This window comes from Daphnia pulicaria, chromosome 4 (genome assembly GCF_021234035.1).
Source record: "Daphnia pulicaria isolate SC F1-1A chromosome 4, SC_F0-13Bv2, whole genome shotgun sequence".
Lineage (NCBI taxonomy): Eukaryota > Metazoa > Arthropoda > Branchiopoda > Diplostraca > Daphniidae > Daphnia > Daphnia pulicaria.
Window position 1 is genome coordinate 21,807,711 of NC_060916.1, and position 23,108 is coordinate 21,830,818.

The 23,108-nt window shown below is 43.0% G+C and overlaps 5 protein-coding genes across 8 annotated transcripts; 4 read left to right on the forward strand and 1 right to left on the reverse strand.

The window, feature by feature from the left end:
• The first annotated feature begins 145 nt into the window (after window positions 1-145).
• On the forward strand, window positions 146-2,716 carry LOC124338126 (bestrophin-1-like). Its single transcript, XM_046792199.1, has 12 exons — window positions 146-579; window positions 650-675; window positions 738-826; window positions 898-943; window positions 1,012-1,178; window positions 1,281-1,435; window positions 1,506-1,572; window positions 1,666-1,676; window positions 1,745-1,891; window positions 1,961-2,199; window positions 2,274-2,489; window positions 2,569-2,716. Exons 1-11 carry the CDS (start codon window positions 430-432, stop codon window positions 2,464-2,466), a joined length of 1,290 nt encoding a protein of 429 aa, XP_046648155.1. The 5' UTR covers window positions 146-429; the 3' UTR covers window positions 2,467-2,489; window positions 2,569-2,716.
• Window positions 2,717-2,875: 159 nt separating this feature from the next.
• On the forward strand, window positions 2,876-7,848 carry LOC124338125 (aminopeptidase Ey-like). Of its 3 annotated transcripts, none has more exons than XM_046792197.1 (19): window positions 2,876-3,180; window positions 3,379-3,548; window positions 3,687-3,992; window positions 4,064-4,263; window positions 4,338-4,493; window positions 4,570-4,737; window positions 4,824-4,933; window positions 5,003-5,036; window positions 5,124-5,265; window positions 5,335-5,376; window positions 5,440-5,596; window positions 5,678-5,759; window positions 5,837-6,020; window positions 6,085-6,283; window positions 6,337-6,611; window positions 6,703-6,896; window positions 6,973-7,287; window positions 7,367-7,463; window positions 7,530-7,848. In XM_046792197.1, exons 3-19 carry the CDS (start codon window positions 3,705-3,707, stop codon window positions 7,764-7,766), a joined length of 2,880 nt encoding a protein of 959 aa, XP_046648153.1. In that variant the 5' UTR covers window positions 2,876-3,180; window positions 3,379-3,548; window positions 3,687-3,704; the 3' UTR covers window positions 7,767-7,848. The 3 variants fall into 3 exon arrangements, with proteins under 3 accessions (XP_046648153.1, XP_046648152.1, XP_046648154.1); XM_046792196.1 differs by having other exon boundaries at window positions 2,877-3,180; window positions 3,379-3,533; XM_046792198.1 differs by lacking the exon at window positions 2,876-3,180 and adding an exon at window positions 3,192-3,282 and having other exon boundaries at window positions 3,379-3,533.
• Window positions 7,849-9,918: 2,070 nt separating this feature from the next.
• LOC124337861 (tyrocidine synthase 3-like) lies at window positions 9,919-15,830 on the forward strand. 2 transcript variants are annotated; one of them, XM_046791873.1, is made up of 14 exons: window positions 9,923-9,938; window positions 10,942-12,236; window positions 12,317-12,493; window positions 12,572-12,768; window positions 12,845-12,934; window positions 13,028-13,115; window positions 13,220-13,438; window positions 13,516-13,687; window positions 13,758-13,877; window positions 13,958-14,098; window positions 14,812-14,860; window positions 15,032-15,169; window positions 15,249-15,286; window positions 15,357-15,830. In XM_046791873.1, exons 2-14 carry the CDS (start codon window positions 11,090-11,092, stop codon window positions 15,454-15,456), a joined length of 2,676 nt encoding a protein of 891 aa, XP_046647829.1. In that variant the 5' UTR covers window positions 9,923-9,938; window positions 10,942-11,089; the 3' UTR covers window positions 15,457-15,830. The 2 variants fall into 2 exon arrangements, with proteins under 2 accessions (XP_046647830.1, XP_046647829.1); XM_046791874.1 differs by lacking the exons at window positions 14,812-14,860; window positions 15,249-15,286; window positions 15,357-15,830 and having other exon boundaries at window positions 9,919-12,236; window positions 15,032-15,165.
• A 502-nt stretch (window positions 15,831-16,332) lies between these two features.
• LOC124337860 (tyrocidine synthase 3-like) lies at window positions 16,333-19,857 on the forward strand. The gene is made up of 10 exons (XM_046791872.1): window positions 16,333-17,567; window positions 17,654-17,821; window positions 17,928-18,124; window positions 18,209-18,307; window positions 18,379-18,475; window positions 18,570-18,770; window positions 18,869-19,022; window positions 19,102-19,221; window positions 19,292-19,616; window positions 19,688-19,857. Exons 1-10 carry the CDS (start codon window positions 16,376-16,378, stop codon window positions 19,826-19,828), a joined length of 2,694 nt encoding a protein of 897 aa, XP_046647828.1. The 5' UTR covers window positions 16,333-16,375; the 3' UTR covers window positions 19,829-19,857.
• Window positions 19,858-19,989: 132 nt separating this feature from the next.
• On the reverse strand, window positions 19,990-22,764 carry LOC124337862 (negative elongation factor A-like). Its single transcript, XM_046791875.1, has 7 exons — window positions 22,381-22,764; window positions 22,104-22,290; window positions 21,948-22,033; window positions 21,481-21,877; window positions 20,913-21,412; window positions 20,745-20,844; window positions 19,990-20,673 (listed from the first exon to the last, which is right to left on the reverse strand). The coding sequence occupies exons 1-7, from the start codon at window positions 22,591-22,593 to the stop codon at window positions 20,456-20,458; spliced, it is 1,701 nt and encodes a 566-aa protein (XP_046647831.1). The 5' UTR covers window positions 22,594-22,764; the 3' UTR covers window positions 19,990-20,455.
• Between the last annotated feature and the right edge of the window lie 344 nt (window positions 22,765-23,108).

The window sequence follows — 23,108 nt, forward strand, 5'->3', positions numbered from 1 at the left end:
CTCGGATATACGTTTTTATAAAAGTCATTTGTAAAGCGTTGGCCCCGGAGGCAATATGTTTTTTCTTTTAATTTGAAAGTAAACCTGTTTCACGAAGGTAATATCAAGTCACGTCAGCTCCGGGGGAGAGGAATTAAAATCCACAAACCCAGACTAGTTGCGTCCATTTGAGTGAGGAAGTTACTTGACAAACTGACAACACCTTTGTTGGTCGCTACATTTTCTAAGCGACCTACTGCTCAAATTTAGTCGCATCTTTTGTTAGTTTGTTTTCCAGTAGTAATTGCGACTTGTCTAGGACATTGACGTGCTGTACCGCAAATTATTGTTATGATCGTTTAGCATATTTGGGCGAGCCGTCATTATAATATTTGCTGTGCGCTTATAGTAGAGTCTCGTGTAATTCGCTTATAATTTCATCAACGCTACATGAATCTTAAGAAGACTCCAGGATTGGATTTATCGGGGAGCTTTATATCCCTTCTATGGAAATGGAGAGGCTCTTTGTACAAATTATGTTTCAGGGAACTGGCCTGCTTTCTTGTCCTTTTCTGGACTGTCAGCACCATTTATCGTCAGGTAAGCACTGTCATTTGCGTATTTTTTTACATCACAATTAAACATTCAAAAAATTCCCCGATCGTTGTAGGCGGCGCTTAACACTGAACAGAAAGAGTAAATTTTGATTAAGTTTTTATTATTGAACTGAATTTATTTGCCGGGATTGTCGTGTTTAGATTATTTGGAAAAATTGTACGCTACTGTGACAAATATCTGAACATGGTTCCACTATCTTTTATTCTTGGATTTTACGTCAAAACCGTTGGTATGTATTTTTCAATGAAACGAGGAAATTTGTCTTTGGTTTATTTGAAATGAGTGTTTCTCATCCAACAGCTTCAAGATGGTGGTCACAGTGTTTGGCACTTCCCTGGCCTGACAGGTTTTAATTGCTCAATAATAATTTAATAAATTTTAGTTTTAGTTTAATTCAATTTATTTTTTTTGTAGATTAATGCTGGCGATCACCATGTATATTCCCGGTTCTGATACGGAATCAAAGATGTTGCGTAAAACACTTGTACAGAACTGTAATTTGATGGCAGTTCTCGTGTTCCGATCGATTTCAGAGTCGGTCGAGTATCGTCTCAGAACTCTGGAGGACGTAGTTCGTGCAGGTACGAATTAAAAGTCCAGGTTTCTTATTTCGTATCTTTTTTAATTCTTATTTATCACATTGATATCTGATTACATATTAATTATTCATTTCCCCAATAAAGGTTTCATGACCCGTGCGGAAATGGAGTGTTTCAAGGCTGTAAAAGCGGACGTAAACTTGTTTTGGTTACCCGGACTATGGTTCACTCAACGACTTCGAGAAGCTCAACTTCAAGGCCGTATCCTCGATTCGTTTGGTGCACAACTTATCATGAAGGTAAATCTTAGTTGTCATCAGGCGACGCTATGGCAATTTATTTTTTAATATGCCGTTGAATCAATTACAGGAATTTTTGGAATTTCGTTCCAAATGCGGCATTCTTTGGCTTTACGACTGGGTCTCAATTCCACTCGGTATTTTCGTTTAATTAATAGGCCTAATATTTTCAGTACTAATCTAGAAATTAACCAGCTTCCCTTGTATTTTTTTTTTCTATTTTCTTGCAGTTTACACACAGGTAATGAAGCGCACTATAAATAATATGTAATAGAAAGTATACTTAACGATTTATCCTGATTGTAACAGGTTGTAACGCTATCGACCTATACTTTCTGTTTTGCCTGTATATTCGCTCGACAGTGCTTAGACAATGGGAGCAAGGAGATCTTGATCGACGTTTATTTCCCTGTTTGGACTGTGCTGCAGATTCTCTTTTATTTGGGATTGCTCAAGGTGAAACGGTCAAAGATACACCACACCCTGTTGCCATGCGCACTTTAAATGGTTGCGTAATTTCTAAAGGTGGCCGAACATATGATCAATCCGCACGGTGAAGATGACGAAGACTTTAACTTGAGTTTTTTGCTCAACCGGCACGCAAAGGTGATCAATATTGGAACGAATATCTTCACTGACGGAATGTGCCCTCCTATGGAAGACGAGAATCTCCATGGAGGAAATGGAATTCAAACTCCCCAATCCTCCCAAAAGACACAACCGCGGAATAGGAGAGTGTTCATGCCAAAATTTGCCAGAACCAAGTAAGTTTTAAATGCAGAGCGACGAAAGTGCAAAGAGAAATCGAGATCGTAATTATTTTAATTTCTTTCAAAAGTTTAGGAAATAAGGAGAAAGACCTTAACAAAAGGCTGCCAGAAGTGACCATTTCAACCATTTCCCTGGACGTGGAAATGGATAAGACTCCATCTGCACTTGACTTGACGTTACTACCCGAAGAGCCGGGCTTTCGCGGGAGAAATTTCTCGTGGAACTTGTCAGACGGACTTGTGAACGTACCGCTTCCTTAGCGAAATAAAAAATGGTGTCAAATGTATATCCCTTTCTGTTCTTACGTCATTAAGTCCTTGAAAGGTGTAGACGAATAACAAGGTTGTTTTTGTTTTTTTTAGATGCGGGGATTTCTACTTATCTCGACTAAGAACATTCCCTTAGGGGGTAGAAACTTGTTACTGCTCCATGAATCTGTATTTTTGTATTCTTTTAATCGTAATAAGGCGAAAGTGTAAAAAAAAAAATAATTAAACGGAAAAAAAAATTTGTAAATTCTTTTAACTAACTTTCGGCAGCGGGAAGGGCACGATTTCTAAAACAGCTTCCTTCAATTCATATTATGTTAAAGCACAAAAAAATCATTCGTGGAAACCTAAGGATAAAAAAAAATATTTTTTTTCTTAAGCACGTACGGCAAGGGGCGTATTTTGAGGTACTTGTATGAAACGAAGCGCTTTCGTACCGCTCCTTAAAAGTCTCATTTATAAGAGAAAGAAAGGTTGAGAATAGGTACAAAGCCATTGTCCTTATTAAGTTTTAGTAAAAGGCTACGTGTCTGTAGGGTTCACGGTGCACAACTCAACTAAACTAAATACATTGTGTGCATGACTATTATTATTTGAGATGATAATTGTATTGTCTGTTTGTTTTTTTTAAACCAAAAGTAATCTTATCTTGCGAAAGGTTTTGTCTCAAAGGCCAAGGCACAATCACCCCTTATCTAGTTACATGTATGTTTGTATTGCTTTGAGATGTTGTTTTTAAAATTGAATACGTTTTCACAACGAGAGAGATTTCAATGTCGCTATAAGTGCCTGAGTCGCAGCTTGCAAGTAGGCCTATGTCCATATCCTTTTTTTGTAATGTACCAAATGTACCTGCAACCTCTTTAATATTTGGAAATCAATTTAATGAAATCTGATTGTTAGGAATTCAGGGGAACGGCACGCACAGGCACAGCCCCATTGTCTTTGGCAAACAACCTGTAAGTGTAAGCGACCACTGTGGCAACAAGTGAACGCATACTTGAAGTAGATTCCTGGCTCGAGATAGATTTCTGCTTGTTAAGACTTCAAAATTAAAAGTAACAATCCAATAAGTACGGTAGCTCAAGTTTTTTTTCCTTCTAGCTTATAGTTGTACGGTTTAACTGAACATTCAATGAATGTTATCGTCCAGTGCTTTTATAGACGTATTCATTATTACGAACTGCGTTGTTGCGATCACTTATTATTAGGAACGGCTCTAGATCAACATGCAGCCGTGGGATTTCCTGTTTAAACGTGACTGTGTTATTTCCTTCGTTATCTTCCTCCTCATCTTTTTTCAAAATTGGGGCACGGCTTTGACGGCGGACGAAGGCGACATGCGTCTGCCGAAGAATTTCCTTCCAATTTCTTACGACATTAAACTGATTCCAATTATTGAAGAAGGCAACTTTACCACAATCGGATACATAGAGATTTTGGTGGACTGTTTGGAAACCACGTCCAACATATCGATGAATAGTGCCGATATCACCATCAATCAGCCTTCAATCTTGGTAACTAGCCTATTATATTTCTAATTAATATAGGCCAACGCAATAAATCTGTAGGCAATTTCTCCGTACAGGTCACAAACTTATTCTCGCAAGATACCGTTGAAGTAGCGGATTTGATTCTCGAACCTGATCGGCAAATAGTTACAATCCAACTTGCTACTCAAATCTTGTCCGGTCAGCAGTACAAGATCTCCATGAATTTTGTGGCGGTGCTCAACAACGAATTGCGAGGATTTTATCGATCAACATACGAAGAAGAAGGTGTAACAAAGTAATTATCAGAAAAAAATTCAACGGAAGTCTAAGTAAAAGTCTCGTAATGCGTATCGTGTGAATTATTTCTAGGTATTTGGCCGTCACGCAATTCTCGGCTCCCGATGCGCGTCGCTCCTTTCCATGTTTTGACGAACCAAACATGAAAGCCGAATTCACCATTACACTCGGACGCAAGAAAACCATGTCGTCCAACAGCAACATGCCCAGAATAAAAACTGAGCCCATGTAAGTACCGGTATGTTATTTCACATTTCCTCTTTGACTTTGCGAAAATTGACAATTCTGTTAAAAATATAATAAGGCAAGACATGGAGGATTACGTTTGGGATTTCTATCAGACAACGGTGAAAATGTCTTCTTACTTGGTTGGAATGATGGTGTCAGAATTTGCTGGCACCCCGTCGGAATCAGAGCTTAATCGTGTCCCGTTTACCATTTGGACTCGACCTAGTCTAACTAAACTAACTAAGTATTTTCTTGAGACTGTATTAGAGTGATTATTATTGTTATCCGTATACAATGTCAGGTGTTTTTTGCTTTCGTCTTTACTGACAGATATGCAGGGAATATTGGACCTCAGATAATGAAATACTTAGAGTATTACACACAGATCGATTATCCATTGCCAAAAGTTGATATGGCCGCTATTCCTGACTTTGCCGCTGGTATATACTTCCGTTGATGGTTAAAGGGTAGATTTGACTGTATCTCATTTTCCACGTATTATTTAACAGGTGCGATGGAAAACTGGGGTCACATTAATTTCAAGTATGAGATTGAATTGTAATATAAATGTTTTTCAAATGGCCTTTTATTAATGGTTGGAAATCTTTGTTTCGCCATCGACACACATAGGGAAGCAGATCTTCTCATCGACGAACAGAGGTCATCTGAAGTGGCCAAACAACGAGTAGCTGAAGTTACTGGTCACGAGTTGGCCCATTTTTGGTTTGGTAATTTGGTCACGCACGATTTCTGGAATTTGGTTTGGTTAAAGGTACAAATAATATTGAATGTCGACTGAACTTTGAATATTAAATTTTGGAATTTATTCGTACCTTAAAAGGAAGGATTCAGTCGGTATTTTCAGTACATTGGAGCAGATTCGGTATTTTATTGTTGAACTTATTCTTATATGTGTAGAATGTCAATCATTTCTTGGTTATTAAAGGTGGAGCCTGGTTTCCAAATGGACGAGCAATTTGGTGTGGCTACTCTGCAGTCAGTATTTCGGGTTGATAGTTTGGAGTCCTCGCGTCCGCTGGATTTCGGAGTCAACAACTCCGCCTCTTTAAATACGCTGTTTGATGTCGTCGTTTACGATAAAGGTTATATTGGTGAAACAATCGATATTCAACTTTAAAAAAACCATGTTACCTTTGTTACATACAATGTTCTCTTGATTGTAGGTGCTTCTATTGTTCGGATGATGGCCAACTTTTTGGGGCACGAGTCTTTCCGACACTCAATGACTCGCTACCTCCATAGTAGGTAAAAACAAAATAATTATTCTGTTACTATTCCGTGAAATAGAATTTGCTTTTAATGATGTGAATTCTTGAATAAAGAGCTTATGGAAATGCCGTACAAGATGATTTATGGCAAGCCATTCAAGAACAAGCCGACATTGATGGTCTCACTCTGCCTGCAACTGTGAAAGCCATCATGGATCCATGGACTATTAAAATGGGCTACCCTTTAATAACTGTTGCGAGGAATTACGGTGGGTCTGTCGGTGGCAAAATCACTCAGGTATAGCAAGACACTTAAATTCTAATTTGATGCATCGTTATAAAGGGTTCAGTCTTTCCGATAGGGTCGATTCCTCTTGCGGAAGAGCGCCAATTCAACTGAAGACACGACGGTTTATCGTTGGTTTGTTCCACTAACTTTCACGAACGATTTTACTCTACCCCATCGATCAATTTGGATATCTGACACCGAAGACAGCATGTCAGTAGCAAACCTATTTGCCGCAGATGACCAATGGGTCGTGTTTAACGTCGGTCAAGTTGGTAGGATCGATTACAATTTCATAAAAACTATAGTTAAACTCGGTTATTTCTAGGATACTACCGGGTGTCTTATGACGACACAAACTACGATTTGATTCTAAAGCAACTTTCAGAAGACTACACGGCGATCCCACCTAAAAATCGAGCCCAGTTGTTGGACGACACACTGACGATTGCTCGTGCCAACATTGTTTCTTACGAAAAAGCCTTGGATTTGACCAAATATCTAGCCCTAGAACGTGATTACGCACCTTGGACAGCTGCCGCAAACGCCCTCGATTTTATTGACATTATGCTCTATGGTTTCGCAGACTTCAATGAATGGAAAGTAAGTAACTATTGCCAAAATAACAACTGATCCGCTTGAACTTGACTTTGCGGAATTAACCAACCGCCATATACCTTGTGTATACGCATAGGATTACATGAGTGGCTTAGTCATCCCACTGTATCAGTATGTTGGCTTCGATGAAGGTGCACAAGACACTCATTTGTTCGTCTACACGCGCACCCACGCAATTCATTGGGCTTGCTTCAAGCTTGACAATGCCGACTGCGTTCAACACGCCGACGATGTTTACTCTTCCTGGATGAGTAGTATTATCACTGAAAAGTACATTGCTTCTTTCTTTAAAAAAATGTCAATTAGACAATCCTGTTCAACAACTTTTTCTTTCATTCAAAATTAGCGATATTTCACCTAATCTACTGAGACTGATCTCGTGTACGGCCATCTCCAACGGAGGCAATCCAGAGTGGACTTTCGGCTACCAAAAGTACCTCGCTTCAACGCTTGCCAATGAAAAACTGGAATTACTTAAAGCCATGACCTGCGCCAAAGACCCCGACATCATTTATCACATGCTGGAACTTATGATTGACGAAACTAGTGGAATACGCTTGCAAGATGCCAATACCTTATTCAGTAGCATTGCGTCGAATCCAATTGGTCACGGAGTGGCTCTGGATTTTCTGATAACTAGATGGGATGAAGTCAATTCTTAGTAAGTTCTGATAAAAACATGACAGGAAGAAATTTAACAATTATCAATTTAAACCCTTTTTCTCATATTTACAATTCAGCTTCAGCGGGTATGTAGGATTTGGAGGAGGATCCAGTATGCCCGGTTTATTCCGTTCTCTCTGCGATCGAGTTAATACCAACGATCAATTAACTAAGGTGCGCTTATTACAATCAGAGGCTGTAATTATAATATTAACCAATTGATTTACATTCGCAAAACAGTTGATTAAATTACGCGATGACCATTTTGACGTCTTGGGGTCTTCCAAGTCAGTCAAACAAGGAGTGGAACTGGCTCAATCCAACGTACTGTGGGTGGAACAGCACTACTCCGAAGTCATTACTTGGTTGAAAAAACAAAAGATTACGTCTAGTTCGGTGGCAATCAACCCAAATTATCTGGCGATGACAGTGCTAGCTTTCATCGGCGGTGCTCGAAGTACATTCTTTAGAATATGATTTTCAAGTTACGTACCCGCTTCATTGTCGGTCATTAATCACCATCTATAGCCACAGCATCCAATATATTTGATAAAACTTGGAAGCTCTTGATGGTTTTTTGAATGAAAGAATAAATGGAGTGGAGATGAAAGGAAACAAGCTATGATTGCTTCAAACAGGAAGAGGGTAATTGACCAGTGAATCAGAGAAAGTAAATGAGGATATCCTTTTTCATCTTCACGTTGTACTAACCAGAAGAGGAACATGATTATAAATTATAATCATCAACACATTACAATTTGGAGGTTTCTCCCACCCATTGGTTAAGAACTTGAGCAGCAGGAGGAACTTGCAGATTAATACATCTCTCCTGCGGCACGAGTACTTAGGAACGGGGTAGGAATCATCTTTAAATGTGCTAAAAGCGCAATTAATACGTTTTCTACTAACTACCGCCGAAATGCAAGCTAAGGCTTGATTGCGCAAAATTTCAAATAGATACACTGACAGTCTGACACTGCCTACTAGTATTTAAGTTAGTTTCAGCAAACAAATGGTACCAACTTACCTTCCAGCTAGCGTAGTAAAACACACAAGTTGTCCGGGGTTTTTTACTGAGAGAAAAGGAGCGATCCAAGGTCCGTCCTTCTCATGAGAGAAGACAACTGTTATGCTCTGCTGGATCCATCCGGCGCCTTTTATACACAAGACCAGATCAACGAGACGGCCAATACGTGACGAGAGAAAAAAAAATGGGGAGAGGACGTTGCCATGGCTTAATCGTCTCAAGTGGAGCGACGAGTACATATAGTAGCAAGTTAGCAACAGCAACAACAGTTATAGGGAGGATTGGGAAGCCTGGATGAGGGCAACAAGTGTGACATACAAAGCCTCGCCCCTCTCGCCTCACTCTCAATATAAATACATGTACTTTAGGGTTGCACTAATTTCCGACTGTGTTATGGGCCCAGTATTTCCTTTTTAGCAAGTCGGCCGATCAAATTACCCCGAGAATATGTATCCACCATTGAGCTTGTTTGACATCCGCCTCTTTTCCTTTTCTCATACGTTTTCTCTTGTTTACGGGTTCCGGGAGGAGACCTGGTCGATCCGGAAGGACTTGATGGCTCTTCATTCTCTATTTCTTCGATCCTTCGCGTTACTTTGTATCTTATTCCATCATTTTTACATGTTTGATCCTTTAATGCGATTGTGTTACTAATAACTTAATCACCGTATGCTGGTAAAACTATGGTTTTACATTGGTTTAGGGTCTCAGATAATGAGATAAACAAACACGGGGCCTATAAGGTAACCTTCTTTTGGAAATAAAACCGTTGTTAATTTTAAAGTCCAGTTCATTTTATCCGAACGAACCGGTAACGAACTTTAGCAATTTCACACATCCTATGATGTAACTGGAAGAAATAGCACAACTTCGAATCCCATAACAACGAGTTCTGCAACCCGCATGCGGCTGAGATGAGGACTCCCCTGGGGAAATTTGGAAAATAGAAAAACGCGACTAGAAATAACAATTGAAATCATTGGCGACCAAGTATTGTGAGAGTATATTAACTATGGGGGCAGATTTAGGCCCACTAGTGATTATTACTGCTGCATGTTGTCCGAAGGGGTGCGGCGCTCTCATCTCCCTGATGCGGGCAATCATTTTCACATGTAATCATCACAATTGTAGTAACGAGAACACCATTATCGTCTTTCTGCATTTAGTTAAATATATTTGTAATTGTACATGCAACACGGGGTTCCGCCGAGATTAAGCGACTGGAAATCTATAAGCGCAACAGTACGTATGCAAATCTAATAGAGTTATATTTATAGAGTAGCGTTGTCGTTATTATGTACAAGTATATAATTTTAGTAATCTTGGACAATAGGTACTGTATACAGTACCTCGCTATAGCGAGGCGGGAACCGACAGCTCTTATAGCAAGTCGGCCCCTGTTAAACCTTGATGGTATGATTGCGCTGGATGGTGCAATTGTAACTGCGCCACCCAACTTAAACCTTTCTCTTCTTGCACAATCACATCTGGGTGATGTGGTGCAACTGTATCTGAGTATATGTGTATCTGCATCTATTTTGAAATGACTAACTCTAAGTATAAAAGTCCACGCTCTGCCTCATCCCGGCAGAGTCGTCCCGGCAGTGTACCCCCCAACATTGGTATAATACAAGCTTCCTTCTAATCTACTCAGTGTTTATGTGTTAGTATTAGTTCAGTAAATAAGTATAACTTAAGTGTTAGTGATATTGTGATCATCACAGTACAATCAATCTTGTCGCCGGGTGTAATAAAACTGTATCCCGTCAACACGCTCGACGGCCAAAAAACGTACACCATCGGTTTCAAAAATAGTTTGGATGTATAATGTGTGTATACTTAGAGAGACGCAGGCAGCCGGCAAATAAATGTACCCACTCAATGTATATCCACACCGTATATACTTTTGCTTCAGCAGAACTGTATATATTTATAGAGAGGAATGGGTATGGCAATGCCAAAGTTTGCGCAGAATTCTCGAAGATTTTTGTAGCGTAAAGATAGGGCAATAGGGGTTGTCCTTGATTACAACTGTAAACAAATATTTAAAAAACAAGACTAATTTCGTGATTCTATTACCATTCTGGACACAAGACACACACTCCAATGGTCATTGGAAATGACCTATGTCTGACAATATGACATCTACAAAGATAAGCTTCCAGCGTTCAGTTCTAAACAATGGCGTTAAGTGCGCAATCCGAGATTGAGTTTATGTCACGTTTCTAACTCTCAGCCGGAGGATTAGAAATACTACGCGCTATATTCTGTCGTCATTTTACGGGATAAAAATAGTACACTCGGTTACTATACAGAGCTCAAACGCGTAGCGGGAAAAACAATAAGCCAACATTCAAATCTTTTTTTTTTTGTTTTCAAGTTTTCAAGTTTTAAAATCAATTGACAAGAGCGGCAAATTTTCTTTCACTTTATGTTTCGAATTCCAGGACAAAATCCGTTGATTTAGGTGCGATCTCTTCCGTACCTTACGGCAGCGCGTATTTACGCACTGCTCCGTGCGCGCGTTATATTTATACTACTAGCTATTAGATCGGGTGGCAAAGGATCACAGAGAGTTTGGCGAGTTGTTGGCCGCGTTTCAAGTAATCTTGTTTTCTGGCCAAGGAACATACCTCTCTCTCGCGCTGTTCCAACAACCGGCAACAGTCCTCACTTTACTCGCCGGAGTCTTGCGGAGACCGTAGTCGTCGTCCATCTCTCAGCAGGTGCGGTGTTTTAAAAAAGTCGACTTCACATCGCCGCATCAGAGTTCATGATGGAAGGGATGGAAGCGGATGGCAACAACAACAAATCGATCCTGGCCGGCTGCGAGTACGAACTCAGCGAGCCGTTCGGCATTCATCAAGTGTGGCAGCGTCTGCTGCTAACGACGGCCGAGTTGCCAGTTGACAACACCGTCCGAGACTCTCCTGCGCTCATTGTTCCCGGTCGGAAACAGGCCCACGTTACTTTCGGCCAGCTGGAACAACGAGCCGCGGCGCTAGCCCAAAAACTGTGGGCCAGCAGAGGAGTCGACTCGACTCTGAGCGGTTGTCAAGACGATTGGATTATTGCCGTCTGTTTGCCACCCAGCACCGAGCTGATTGTTTCACTTTTGGCCATCTTCAAGCTCGGGGCCGCCTACCTTCCTCTGGATCCTGCTTTCCCATCCAACAGAGTGGCCCACATCCTTGACGACGCCAAGCCGGCCTTGCTCATCACTTCCACCGCCGTCCTGAACGAGGTCCATTTTGGCCACCTCTTTCAAGATTTGGCCGTGTATCGTTACGATCGCGATGATCAGAACGAACAGCCTGCTGGCCAGCAGCAGCTCGCGCCCGTCCAACCGGCCAGACATCAGGATTTGGCGGTGGTTTTGTACACATCCGGCAGCACGGGAACACCCAAAGGGGTGCGCTTGACCCACCGCAATATTTACCACCGTCTCAACTGGCAGTGGCGCACCTTTCCTTTCATCGCCGGCGAAGTGTGCTGTTTCAAAACGGCTCTGACGTTTGTGGATTCCATCGCCGAAATCTGGGCTCCGCTGTTGAGAGCCGTTCCGATCGTCATTATTCCAAAGATCATCACCCAAAATCCCGAGGTCTTTATCGCCACTCTCGAGTCGCACTGTGTCACTCGGCTTGTGTTGGTTCCGTCGCTCATGTCGGCCATTCTGGCTCATTTCAGCGGCAACAACAAGACGTCAGCCAGCAACCGCTCTCTGCAGCAACTGCGACTCTGGGTCTGCTCCGGCGAAGTGCTGTCACCTCAACTCTTGCGTCAATTCTTTCACTACCTCGACGGCCGGGTCTGCAATTTCTACGGTAGCACTGAAGTGACGGGCGATGTGACTTGCGTCACCTTTGGCAACAGCGAAGATGTGGAGAATTTACTGGTCGACAATCGAGTTCCACTGGGTACATCTCTGAACCCAACCGTCTGCAATGTTGATAATTCAACTCAAATAATTTTTTGACACATTAAAACATTAAAACAGGGTCAGCTTTAGATAACTGCGCTATTTACATCCTGAGCCCTCTGGGCGAGGTGGTGGATCTTGGACAGATTGGCGAGGTGTTTGTTTCCGGAGCGCACGTAGCCGAAGGTTATATCAACGGAACGAAGACGGGCAACACAGCGTCATTCGTCGCTAACGCTGCCGACGAGAGAAAAGGTACGAACACATATTTCATCTGACCAATGCTTGTTGATGTTGTGAAAGATCAGCGCCGGTATAAACGTAAACAATTAGGACACGAAACAATGTACCGGACGGGTGACTACGGCCGGATCGTCAACGGCCAACTCTATTACGAGGGTCGGGCTGATTCGCAGATCAAAGTTCGTGGACATCGCATTGACTTGACGGAGATTAACGCGGCCGTTCTTCAATTAGATCAAGTGATTAAAGGTGTTGTCCTTTGCTACAAACCAGGACAGCCGGAACAGGTTTCTTATACATTTATTGCCAACCTATTAATCAGATATCAATGTATTGAACATTTCTTTGGCAAATCATTGACAGGAAATCATCGCCTTTGTTGTGACAAACTCCAACCCTTCGTCCATCCACCAGTGCTTGAAGAAGAAACTGGTCTCTTACGCAATGCCGAGGGTACACTTCGCTACCTATGCGAGAAGCATATAATAGCTTTCGTTGGCTGATGATTAATAGCTGCGCTGTTAACTCGAAACTGTTAACGATTAGGTTGTCGTCGTTGGTGAGATTCCGCTGTTGGTCAACGGCAAGATCGACCGACAACTGTTGCTGAGAGACTACGCCAAGAATTTCAAAAGTATAATTGCGGATCTGATTTGATGATGAAGGAATTCATCACGTCGTTAATCGGGATTCAATTTTTCGCACTTCTCTGCTGTGCTTTCGGTTTCAACACAAAAGGCAAGCCGATCATCTGCAGGTGGAATGAAAACGAGCTGAACCGCTTGGATGAGAGAGAGCGCAACGTGGCCAGCGCCCTTCTCAAAACCGTTTTGTCCGTGCTGGGCGGATCGCTGCACAAGCCACTGTCGTTGACGGACAACTATTTCTACGTTGGTGGGAACTCGCTCAACGCCGTCTCAGTCGTCACTAAACTGAGAGATCAAGGATTCTATCTAGGTATAATACATAACAAAATCAAATTAATATAGCCATAATAAGCATACAACTTTCATTGCTACCTAATTATCTGATAGAACTAGGCGATTTTCTGGAGGCTGATAACTTTCATCAGGTAGTCATCAAGATGGAGGCTTCATCCAAATGTCGCGAATCTTTCCCGTCGTGCGCAAAGCAATTACAGAATCCGTCCGTCTCCGATTACAAGATCGAAATGTTGAATCCATCCGTCAAAGAAGAAGTCAAACGGTTTGCGACCCTAAAGTACAGCTATACTCTCAATCAAATTAACTATGATGGCATCGTTTCAAACGTTTAGCATAACTTGTGAGTGCTTTTCGCAAAAGGGGGACTTGGAATTGCTAACCGGAGTCAAATACGAAGATTACGAACCTCTCCTTGACGACGTGTGGCAACATTTTTTAGACGTTAACCTCAGGTATATGCACTTAATTTCACAGAGTGAGTCCATTATTAGAGTATCTTTTAATTTCTGTATTTTGTATATAACGGACAAAGTTTCACGGTTAAAAATATTCAAGGACGGACAGTTGCTTGCGGTATGAACTGTGATGCATTCGACGTGCCGAAGTTAAACCCCAGAGCCAAAGCGCTGGGTTACGTTTTCGAAGTGCTTGAGCACGCCAAAGGTCCAGCTAGGTAAGTCCATCGAGATGTTATCGTACATATATATACCTGTCACGCTCCACCAGCACCACATAGTTGTTTAAAAAGATCATATAAGATATCTGTCGTTAATCTTATATATGGCATCTATAGAGACTTGAATATAACGCGCCATTCGTTTTCCCCATCTCCATGCTGACGGGCCAGTTTTTTGGGCCACGTTCCACACAGTGAAAACGTATAGACCCGGCCGAATATTTATAAACAAAAAAGTGCTGCTGCGGTGCAGGAATGAACGCGGGTGCTGTAGCCACAACATCAACAGCTTTGCCAAGCGGGCAAAGCGCCAATCCATTTGGTTGGACACGCGCGTGCCGTGTCGTCCACAAACTCCTGCTCCCGCGATCGTCACTTTTTTTTCCTCCCCTCACGACATGTGTGCACAGCGGCCAAAACCAGACCGCCCTTGAGCGCTCGTGTGGAATGAGAGAAGCACTCTTGACCTTGGACTTGATTCTGTATTGTATACACAGCGGGCTTTTGAGCTGACTGCTGAACCGTCCCAGCACTATAATATCTATATCTATCATATCAGCTGGTAAAAGCCTTGGCGGGATGACTCTAGCTGCGTGGTGCTCGGTGGTGGTGATCTGTAAAAAAAATACCTGCGTTATTACTTGATTGATTTATTATAGCAATTTAATTTAGTTGCAATCATTTCCTACATTACGCAATTGTAAAAATAGGGAGGCTCTGGTGAATGGAAAAAAGGGCCACGTTCTACAAAATTTTCTGGTAATTCGTTATACACATACGTACACTTCATGAAATAATTATGTCAAGTGCAATGCTCATCGATTTTAGATAGAAAAAAATTAAATTTAAAGTTATTTAACGAAGTGATGGTTCAAATGATGCCGGAATTTTTTTTTTTTTTGTTTATTGAACTGCGGGAAACCAATAAAGGTGGTAACAGACAGCGCCCTGCTCACTCCGGCCGAAAATGTGGCGCTGGTTCAATGCGTCGAACGAGAAACCCTGACACTTGCCAAGTCCAACGGTTTCCACTGTATTTTTACCTCCAATTCGAGTCCTCTGACCCAAGTAAATCTTTCAACAAATTTCATCCGCAAACAACATTTTTAACTAATTGATCTCACTGCGTTTTGATTTTTTTTTTCAGCAAATTTGTAACGACGTTTTGGATTATCAAATTCTGGGGTAATTCACCAATCGACTTAATACTAATTTTCATATTCGTCGACATCAATTTGAATGTTTCATTTTTTAGCGAGTACCAAGTGAACCAGTTCCTTGCCTTGGACGGGACGAAACCCTTTTCACATGCCCCGGACTCTCAACTAATCACAATTGGTGTTAAATATCTTTGACCTAATCAATTGGCCATCACCGAAATACTGAACTCTAGTGGAGAATCTAAAGAGAAAGAGATAAACCATACAACGCATATAACTATATTTCTAAAATACGGTCGTACCTGCCAACGCAACCGCGGAATATCCATCTATACTTGTAGCTATCGTCATGTCTTCGCTGTCCTTAGAATATAACATCCATCGACATTTCTTGCGGCAGATGTATAAGACGAGATACCACAGAGATAATGCATCATTTGATGTCTGATCAAAGTCAATCGCGTCAAAGTGGCGCAATAAAAAAAAAAAAAAAAAAATATATTCGATTACTGTGTACTTAACTCACTCATAGAGACTTAAACAAATTAAAATATACAACAGTATCGTACTCGATGCCTTTTTTCTTTCCGATCTCGTGAATTTAATCATTTGAACAGGATATTTAAAAAAAAAAAACATGTCGGCAACCGAAAGGAAATGGAAGATTGAATAAACGTCAGTGACAAGATGAACGTCTGCCACGAGTACATTTTCTCCGGATGCTGGATGCCCGACGATTTCAGGGAAAGGATTAATTATTTATTTCCTACTTGTAATATGTGGGAGATTACAACCACAATCAACGCTCGCGTATATTATTCCCGACTTTTTTATTTTATTTTTTACAGTTTTCTAGGCAAGTGACAAGTGAACAATTGCCTCACCCCAATCAGGAAGACGAAACTCAAATTACACGGTCACGACGACAGTGGCAACAATGAGCGAAGGCGGCGCGCGCGCTTCCTTTCCCAACTCATTTTGATTCCGGTCTGGTTGTTTCATGCCTTTTTCCGACCGTGATGTCGCCGGCGGCTAAGAGCCCCGCAACCGGTTTCCTTATTTAACGTCACTCGATTTCGCCGTAATCCGTGCCAGTCTAGTGAGAACAGGCGAGATGGAAGGACGATCATTTCTCCGCGGAGAGAGCCATGCCATCCACGACGGCGGCGGCGGCGGCGGTGAGTGCCTTTCATTAGACGAAATCTTGAACAAAGCTCTGTCGGACGACCCGCAATTGGGAGAGCGTGAAGCGCTGCGGCTGCGCGACTCCGGCCTGTCAATCAGCTTCGCCCAATTGAATAGCAAAGCCAACGAGTTGGCCGCTCGACTGGCGTCGGCCATCGCCCAACTGTCGACGCCCGTCAGTGGCGACAAAATTGTAGCCGTCAATCTCTTCCCCGATGTCGATTTGATCGTGAGTTTATTGGCGATTTTCAAAATTGGCGCCGCTTACCTGCCGCTCGACCCGACCTTTCCATCCGATCGAGTCGATCACATCCTAACAGATGCCCAGCCCGTTTTACTTGTTACGACTGGAACCATCCTGAGAGCCACGGCCTTTGCGTCCGTCGTGGCCGATCACGACGTCTGCGTCTTTGATCTCGAAGACAAAGAGAATGAAGAGGCGTCGTCCAGCATCGTTCCTTTGAAGGAGGAGACAAAGGAAAGCCCGTCATCATCCCAGCAGCCGCATGGTGGCGGCGGTAAGAATCTGGCGGCCGTGCTCTACACTTCGGGATCGACGGGAATTCCCAAAGGCGTCCGTCTGGAACACGCCACGATCCTGCACCGACTGAGCTGGCAGTGGCGCACGTTCCCTTACGGTCCAACGGAGGTGGGCTGTTTTAAAACGGCCCTGACTTTTGTCGACTCCATCGCCGAGATCTGGGCGCCGCTATTGATCGGTCGACCCGTTGAGATCGTCTCCAAATCCGTCACTCAAGACGCCCAGCGTTTCATCGATCTCTTGGATCGATGCAAAATCACGCGGCTGGTCTTGGTGCCTTCCTTACTCAAAGCCATTCTGACCCTTTTGAAATCGGGAGACGGAGGGTGGAAGCAGGGCGGATCGCCGAAGTCCGCTTCCGGCAATCAGCACTATCCTCTTGAACATCTCAAAATGTGGGTCTGTTCAGGAGAGGTCCTCACTGGCGAGCTCCTTTTAGAGTTCTACGACTGCTTTCCGCCCGGCACCATCATATGCAATTACTACGGCAGCACAGAAGTCATGGGTGACGTCACCTACGCGGCTTTCCGCTCACGCGAAGACGTCCTGGCCTCTTTTATTGATGACAAAATCCCCATTGGTAAGAGGGCACTATTAATAACACATATTCAATTAAATGATATAGGCTATACAGTATAAAATATTGGATTGCATAACACATCACAGGAAAGCCATTAGATAATTGCGCCATATACTTGCTGGACGCTTCGAGAGATTTGATCAAAGATGGAGAGATAGGAGAGATTTATGTGGCCGGAAGTCACTTGTGTTCGGGTTACGTCAGAAACCGGGAAATGGAACGATTCTTGAAAAATCACGTTGATGACACTCCAGGTGAGCCTATTTACAGCCAACGGCCGTCAAATATTTTTATTCTTATTTTTTGTGTATGAGGCCTTCGGCTTAAATATCTATTTGATTGATTGGTACACATATATAGGTTATGAAGTCATGTTCCGAACGGGCGATTTCGGTCGGATTCTCAACGATCAGCTTTATTACTTTGGCCGCGCTGATTCGCAGGTGAAGATCCGAGGTCATCGCGTGGATCTAAGTGAAATCAACGCCGCCATCGAATGGAATAAGCTCGTGTCGACCTGCGTCGTCCTGAGTTACAAAGCGGGAGAGCCTGAACAAGTAAGTACTACATACGCGATGTGATGTAATTGAGTGTCAAAAAGCGGAGGCGTTATTCTTCTTCTTTCTCTATGGGTTTAAAAGGAAATTGTAGCTTTCGTCATTCCAATGGAAAAGGAAATCACTGTTGACGTCATCAAAGATCGGATGAAAGACAAGCTTCTCTCTTACATGATGCCCAAGGTAAAATTCAAGTTCCTTTTACATTTGCTGATTGTTACGTATTTATTTCATTTTGTCTTTTGATTGTTTAGCTGGTACTGATTGACGAGCTTCCTTTGTTAGTCAACGGCAAAGTCGACCGCCAGAAACTGATGCGGATCTACGTCGATCAGCGTCAACAACAAAACGGTAGGTCAAATGGTTCACTCGAGATTTGAACATCCTTGTTATCGACTATTTTCTGTATCTAAACTCTCTGACGTATTTTGAAAAAAAAAAAAAGATTTGACAAGTTGTTTAACTATTTGGGACGGAAACGAGTTCAGCCGCGAAGAGAGAGCCCTATTGAAAACCGTCTATTCAATCGTTGGCTCGTCATCGGGCAGAGCCATTCAACTTTCGGACAATTTTTTCGAAATTGGGGGCAATTCACTCAACGCTGTCAATGTGGTAACCAAGCTGAAGGATCAAGGCTTTCACATAGGTAACAACTCTTAGTTGCCTATGAGCCCTCGTTACGTTATACCAACAGGCTCGATTTATTTTTCGTCACACGTTTCATTTACTATTACCTCATGACAGATTTGACCGAATTCCTTGCCGCCTCCAGACTAGAAGATTTGGTTTCTCAACTGTTGCCATCGAAGGCGGCCTGCGGATCAAAGACATCGGATCATCAGTTATCCAATCACACTGTCGAAATGCTGAGCCCGTCAGTCAAGGAAGACGTCATCAGGTATTTTATTTCATTTATTTTTATTTTTTATTTCGTTTATAAATAACGACATGTCGTAATGCTTGACGATATTAATCAGGATTATCAGTACAAGTTTCTCGGAGAAAGCCGAATTGGAACTTTTGACAGGCGTCAGCCGTCAGGATTACGAAGTTTTCATGGAGGAACTCTGGGAGCCATTAGTGGCAGCAGACTTGAGGTTGAAGTTCCATTTTAAAAATTTGGAGACACCATCACCAATTGATTGATTGTTCTATGGGTGTGCACAGCTTTGTTATCCGGAACGGGAGCGGACAAGTCGTGGCCGTGGCCCTGAATTTCGATCTCTTCGACGAGCCTGTCGTTGAACCGAAAGTCCGGCGCTTGGCGTACGTCTTTGAATTTCTCGAGGCGATTGAGGCTCCTGTCAGAGACAAGCACTTTGAAAAGCGGACCAACTTATTGATCCACAGCTTTATGATGGCAACGGCCGAAACCTCCAGTCCATTGGAGAACATCCAACTCATCCAGAAAACGGAGAAAGAGACCCTGGAGCTGGCGATACAGAAAGGCTTTGTCGGTGTTTTCACAACCAACACCAACGAGCTCACAAGAGTAACTCGACTTATCCATTTGAGGCAAAGTTTCGTCCCAAAATACCAACTCATTTTCCCTTTTCGATTTAGCAAATTTGCGACGACCTACTGGACTATACTGTATTGTTCGAGTGCCAAGTGAATCAACACATCGCTAGCGATGGGACCAAGCCTTTTGAACACGCTCCCGATACCCAATATTCGACAGTGACTGTCAAATATATACACTAAATTCTCCTATTCTTTTTTGTTTAAACAAACGCAAAATTATTTTAAAACAATAACTGGGGCGCGTAAACCAATAGCGACCGGGACTGTTAACGATTTCAATACACATACTTTTTTTTCTTAACAAAGAGTATCGCTTTTTTTATTCGAATGATATGAACATGTTATGCATGGATCTGTGTGTATGAGAACTACAAGAGAACTGTACTTTGAAAGAAAGAAAAAATGAACAATTTTCAAATGCTGAGATACTGAACAGTATGCCGCCTCTAAGGCTTCAGCTTGGTTTGTGAGATGCGGGCGACACGGAGAGGATAAGGGACTGAAAGTCAAGTCGAATCGATAGGAATGAAGAAAAGAACAGGGAACGGAAAAGTAATGTGCAAAACAGAACTGGGAAGAAGGGACAAGTTGAATCGACTTTGGCACCGAAATATATCAAAACAAAATAAATCCCGTGCCCCACAGTCGGAACAACGCGGTGGGTAGGAGATAGAGGGAAGGGCTTACTTTCTCATCCGCACTCATTTCTCCTCGCCTCTGTCTTGTAACATCCATCCTGCTGCTATTTACACAGAATTTTCAAGTCCCTCTCTCTCTCTTTCTACTGCAACCAGATTCGTTTCCTTTTCAGCCCGTCGCTGTGGCCATGACGGTGGAGACCGACGCCGGAGTTTCTTCCGTTTTCCTCATCTTCTTGATGCGTTTCCATTCGCCGGCTGCATAGTTCATCTGGAAATGTGTCTCGACGACCCTGGTGGTGGTGACACCGTCGGTAGCCGTCACAACCTCCTCATCCTCGCTCAACTTGATGGTGACGATGTTTCCCAGATGTGGACATGGATTTTCTAGAAATATCAGTAAGTAAAGAATGAACATTTCTTTTGTTTTCAAACAGCATCATTCAAATGAAAGTTACCTCGAGAGCCTGCCATGAATCCGAGGATAAGGGCTTTCTCCGGTCGTGTGACTTTGTTGGCGTTCTTGAACATTTCTTGAGCTTCTTGCATTTGCTCGCGCTATAGAAAACAAATGTTGAATTACCAAAGAATCATTCACCATGACTGCAACGACAATTAAAACTTACAGTGAGCATGAGTGCCACACTCTTTTTGGGTGGAGCGGCCGGTTGATTGGGAGTTGCTGCCGCCAGTGCGACAGGCTGCCCAGCAGCAGCAGCTGGTTGAACCAACCGATAAACGGTGGGCACCGTAGTAGCAGCAGTAGGTGTCGCAGCCGCCGGTTGAGCTGTGACAAGGCGTACCACTTGGGCAGGTGGGGCAGGAGAAGCTGGAGGTAGAGAACTGATTGAAGGAGTAGTAGGCGGACGGACAGCTACCATTCTAGGCGGCTCTTTCAACGGCGTAAGAGGTGGGATAGAAGTGGAGGCAAGTGGGGTGACAGGGGCGGCCGGGGTTGGAGGCGGGTTGCTCGGAAGAAGGCCAGCTGCATAGTCGGGCGTTGGAGTAGGTTTTTCGGGAGTTTCGGGGACACTGCCCGTCTCTGATTCTTCGCCCGAAAGCGGTTGTGCCGGATTTGTAGAGGTAGCCGTCGTTTCGGTGGCTGCTTTTTGGGCAGCTTCCAGTTCTTTACGGGGGGGAAAAAAGCAACAATGTTAACAAACAATTCGATAAATATAGCTGGAAACGTATTACCTTGCTGTCGTTTTCTTTTCTTCGCCTGAGCAAATCCGATCGGCTGCTCATTGATGTCCAGTAATTTGATACCGCCATCTTTTCTGCCAGCTAACGTGCGAGGAGACGGACGGTTGGGACCAGCGGACGGAGAAGATCCTAGAGCACCGACACTTGTGGGCGTCGTACCAACGCGCGAAAGTGGCGAAGCGAATCCTCCAATGTGCCGGCTAGGAATGCCTTTCAATGGTGTCGTGTCCGTCATCTTTCTTGGAATTCCTCGTGAGCGCAGTGGTACCGTAGGAGCAGGATTCTTTTTCAAGTTATTTTGGGCGTCGGTGGATTTCTGCAAAAGCTCGGCACGCAGCGCCGCTGACTTGGGTTTCCTCTTTAATGTGAAATGTTTGATGGGGTGGGACTGAAAGAGCAGAGTCAATCGGATATAATGTAACAGGTTCCATTTTGGCGCGAAATGAGATAAGCGTTACCTGCTGGCCGACAACAGTGAATAGTGCTGTTTTATTCAAATAGGGGCATTCTAAAGGGAGCATTCCAGTTTCTCCATGCTTTTTCACTGTAAATTATGTTCAAATCCATTACGAAAAAGCCACGGTGAAATGAATCTAGATTTTTTGTCAAATTACCAAGTTTTCTCAAATCATTTGCAAGATCGTTGAAGATTTTTCTTGTGTATTCATCGGTGGCAGAGCCAATTTCCATGTTGAGGGCTCCAGTGGCTGGGTATGTTTTGAGGATTTCAGCAACCATCGCTACCCACGGATCACCATCAACTACAGCCACTTCCAAAATTTCTTCCAACTCTGTCTTCCACTAAACAAGTAATAAAAAATGATTACTTTTCAGAATCTAACAAACAAGATGGAGAAAAAGACGAAATCAAACTATATGAAGGCCACTGACCTCTTCTAAATTCCTCCTTGAGAACTGGAAGAATGATAGTAGAAATTTGAGTTTGACTTGTGTTTGCAGCTCGACAAAGCATTCTTGAATGTTCTTCAAAACTTCGGGATTGAGTTGGGAACAAATTGAGCCGCCTGCCCAGGAATCAGTGCTGATACCAAGTTTATTATGAAGCCAAAGTGACGTATCTGAGTCTCTCACGTTGGACGCCATTTTCCGCCCTGTTTTTCTTTTTTTCTTTTTTCTTCCTTTGCTTTTCTCAAACAAGGTTTCTTACAGCGAACGGAACAGTGCCCGCAAACCAATTTCCCACTACTTGTTTACAACTTTTTCACTGTGAGCAGAAAATGTCGATGCAGACAGCGTCACTGTGGCGTAGTTTTGGATGAGACCGAAGCTTACTCTACCACTAACGGCCGCTAGGGGCGCTGCATGCCTGCCTCCATTTTTGTCGTTGAGCAAATTTGGGCTAGTTGCCACTGAAACGATTGCTCACGTTTGCTGTAGGCCAACTTTAAAAAAACGTATTTTGAACGACCGATGGAAACGGTCGCGGGAAAATCAAAGATGAAAATATCACAACGATGCCATATATTGTTATTAGTCACGTTTCTCGATGGGATGCTGCTGTGACGTGTGAATGGTGGTAGTAGAAAACAAAATACAAAATGGTTTTCCCCATGCGGAATTATCTGTCGTTGAGTACAAGCGTTTGTTTGCGTTGCGAT

Bases quoted from the DNA above. Each gene is read 5' to 3' on its own strand.
- LOC124338126 (XM_046792199.1), top strand. From the start codon at position 430: ATGAATCTTAAGAAGACTCCAGGATTGGATTTATCGGGGAGCTTTATA. The intron at 676-737 runs GTAAATTTTGAT...TGTCGTGTTTAG, and splicing joins CTTAACACTGAACAGAAAGA to ATTATTTGGAAAAATTGTAC. The intron at 827-897 runs GTATGTATTTTT...CTCATCCAACAG, and splicing joins ATTTTACGTCAAAACCGTTG to CTTCAAGATGGTGGTCACAG.
- LOC124338125 (XM_046792197.1), top strand. From the start codon at position 3,705: ATGCAGCCGTGGGATTTCCTGTTTAAACGTGACTGTGTTATTTCCTTC. The intron at 3,993-4,063 runs GTAACTAGCCTA...TTCTCCGTACAG, and splicing joins TCAATCAGCCTTCAATCTTG to GTCACAAACTTATTCTCGCA. The intron at 4,738-4,823 runs GTATTTTCTTGA...CTTTACTGACAG, and splicing joins AGTCTAACTAAACTAACTAA to ATATGCAGGGAATATTGGAC.
- LOC124337861 (XM_046791873.1), top strand. From the start codon at position 11,090: ATGATGGAAGGGATGGAAGCGGATGGCAACAACAACAAATCGATCCTG. The intron at 13,688-13,757 runs GTTTGCGACCCT...TCAAACGTTTAG, and splicing joins GTCAAAGAAGAAGTCAAACG to CATAACTTGTGAGTGCTTTT. The intron at 15,287-15,356 runs GTAATTCACCAA...TTCATTTTTTAG, and splicing joins TTGGATTATCAAATTCTGGG to CGAGTACCAAGTGAACCAGT.
- LOC124337860 (XM_046791872.1), top strand. From the start codon at position 16,376: ATGGAAGGACGATCATTTCTCCGCGGAGAGAGCCATGCCATCCACGAC. The intron at 18,476-18,569 runs GTAGGTCAAATG...AAAAAAAAAAAG, and splicing joins TCAGCGTCAACAACAAAACG to ATTTGACAAGTTGTTTAACT. The intron at 19,023-19,101 runs GTATTTTATTTC...GATATTAATCAG, and splicing joins GTCAAGGAAGACGTCATCAG to GATTATCAGTACAAGTTTCT.
- LOC124337862 (XM_046791875.1), bottom strand. From the start codon at position 22,593: ATGGCGTCCAACGTGAGAGACTCAGATACGTCACTTTGGCTTCATAAT. The intron at 22,291-22,380 runs GTCAGTGGCCTT...TTACTTGTTTAG, and splicing joins CAAGGAGGAATTTAGAAGAG to TGGAAGACAGAGTTGGAAGA. The intron at 21,878-21,947 runs GTAACGCTTATC...CTGCTCTTTCAG, and splicing joins TCACTGTTGTCGGCCAGCAG to TCCCACCCCATCAAACATTT.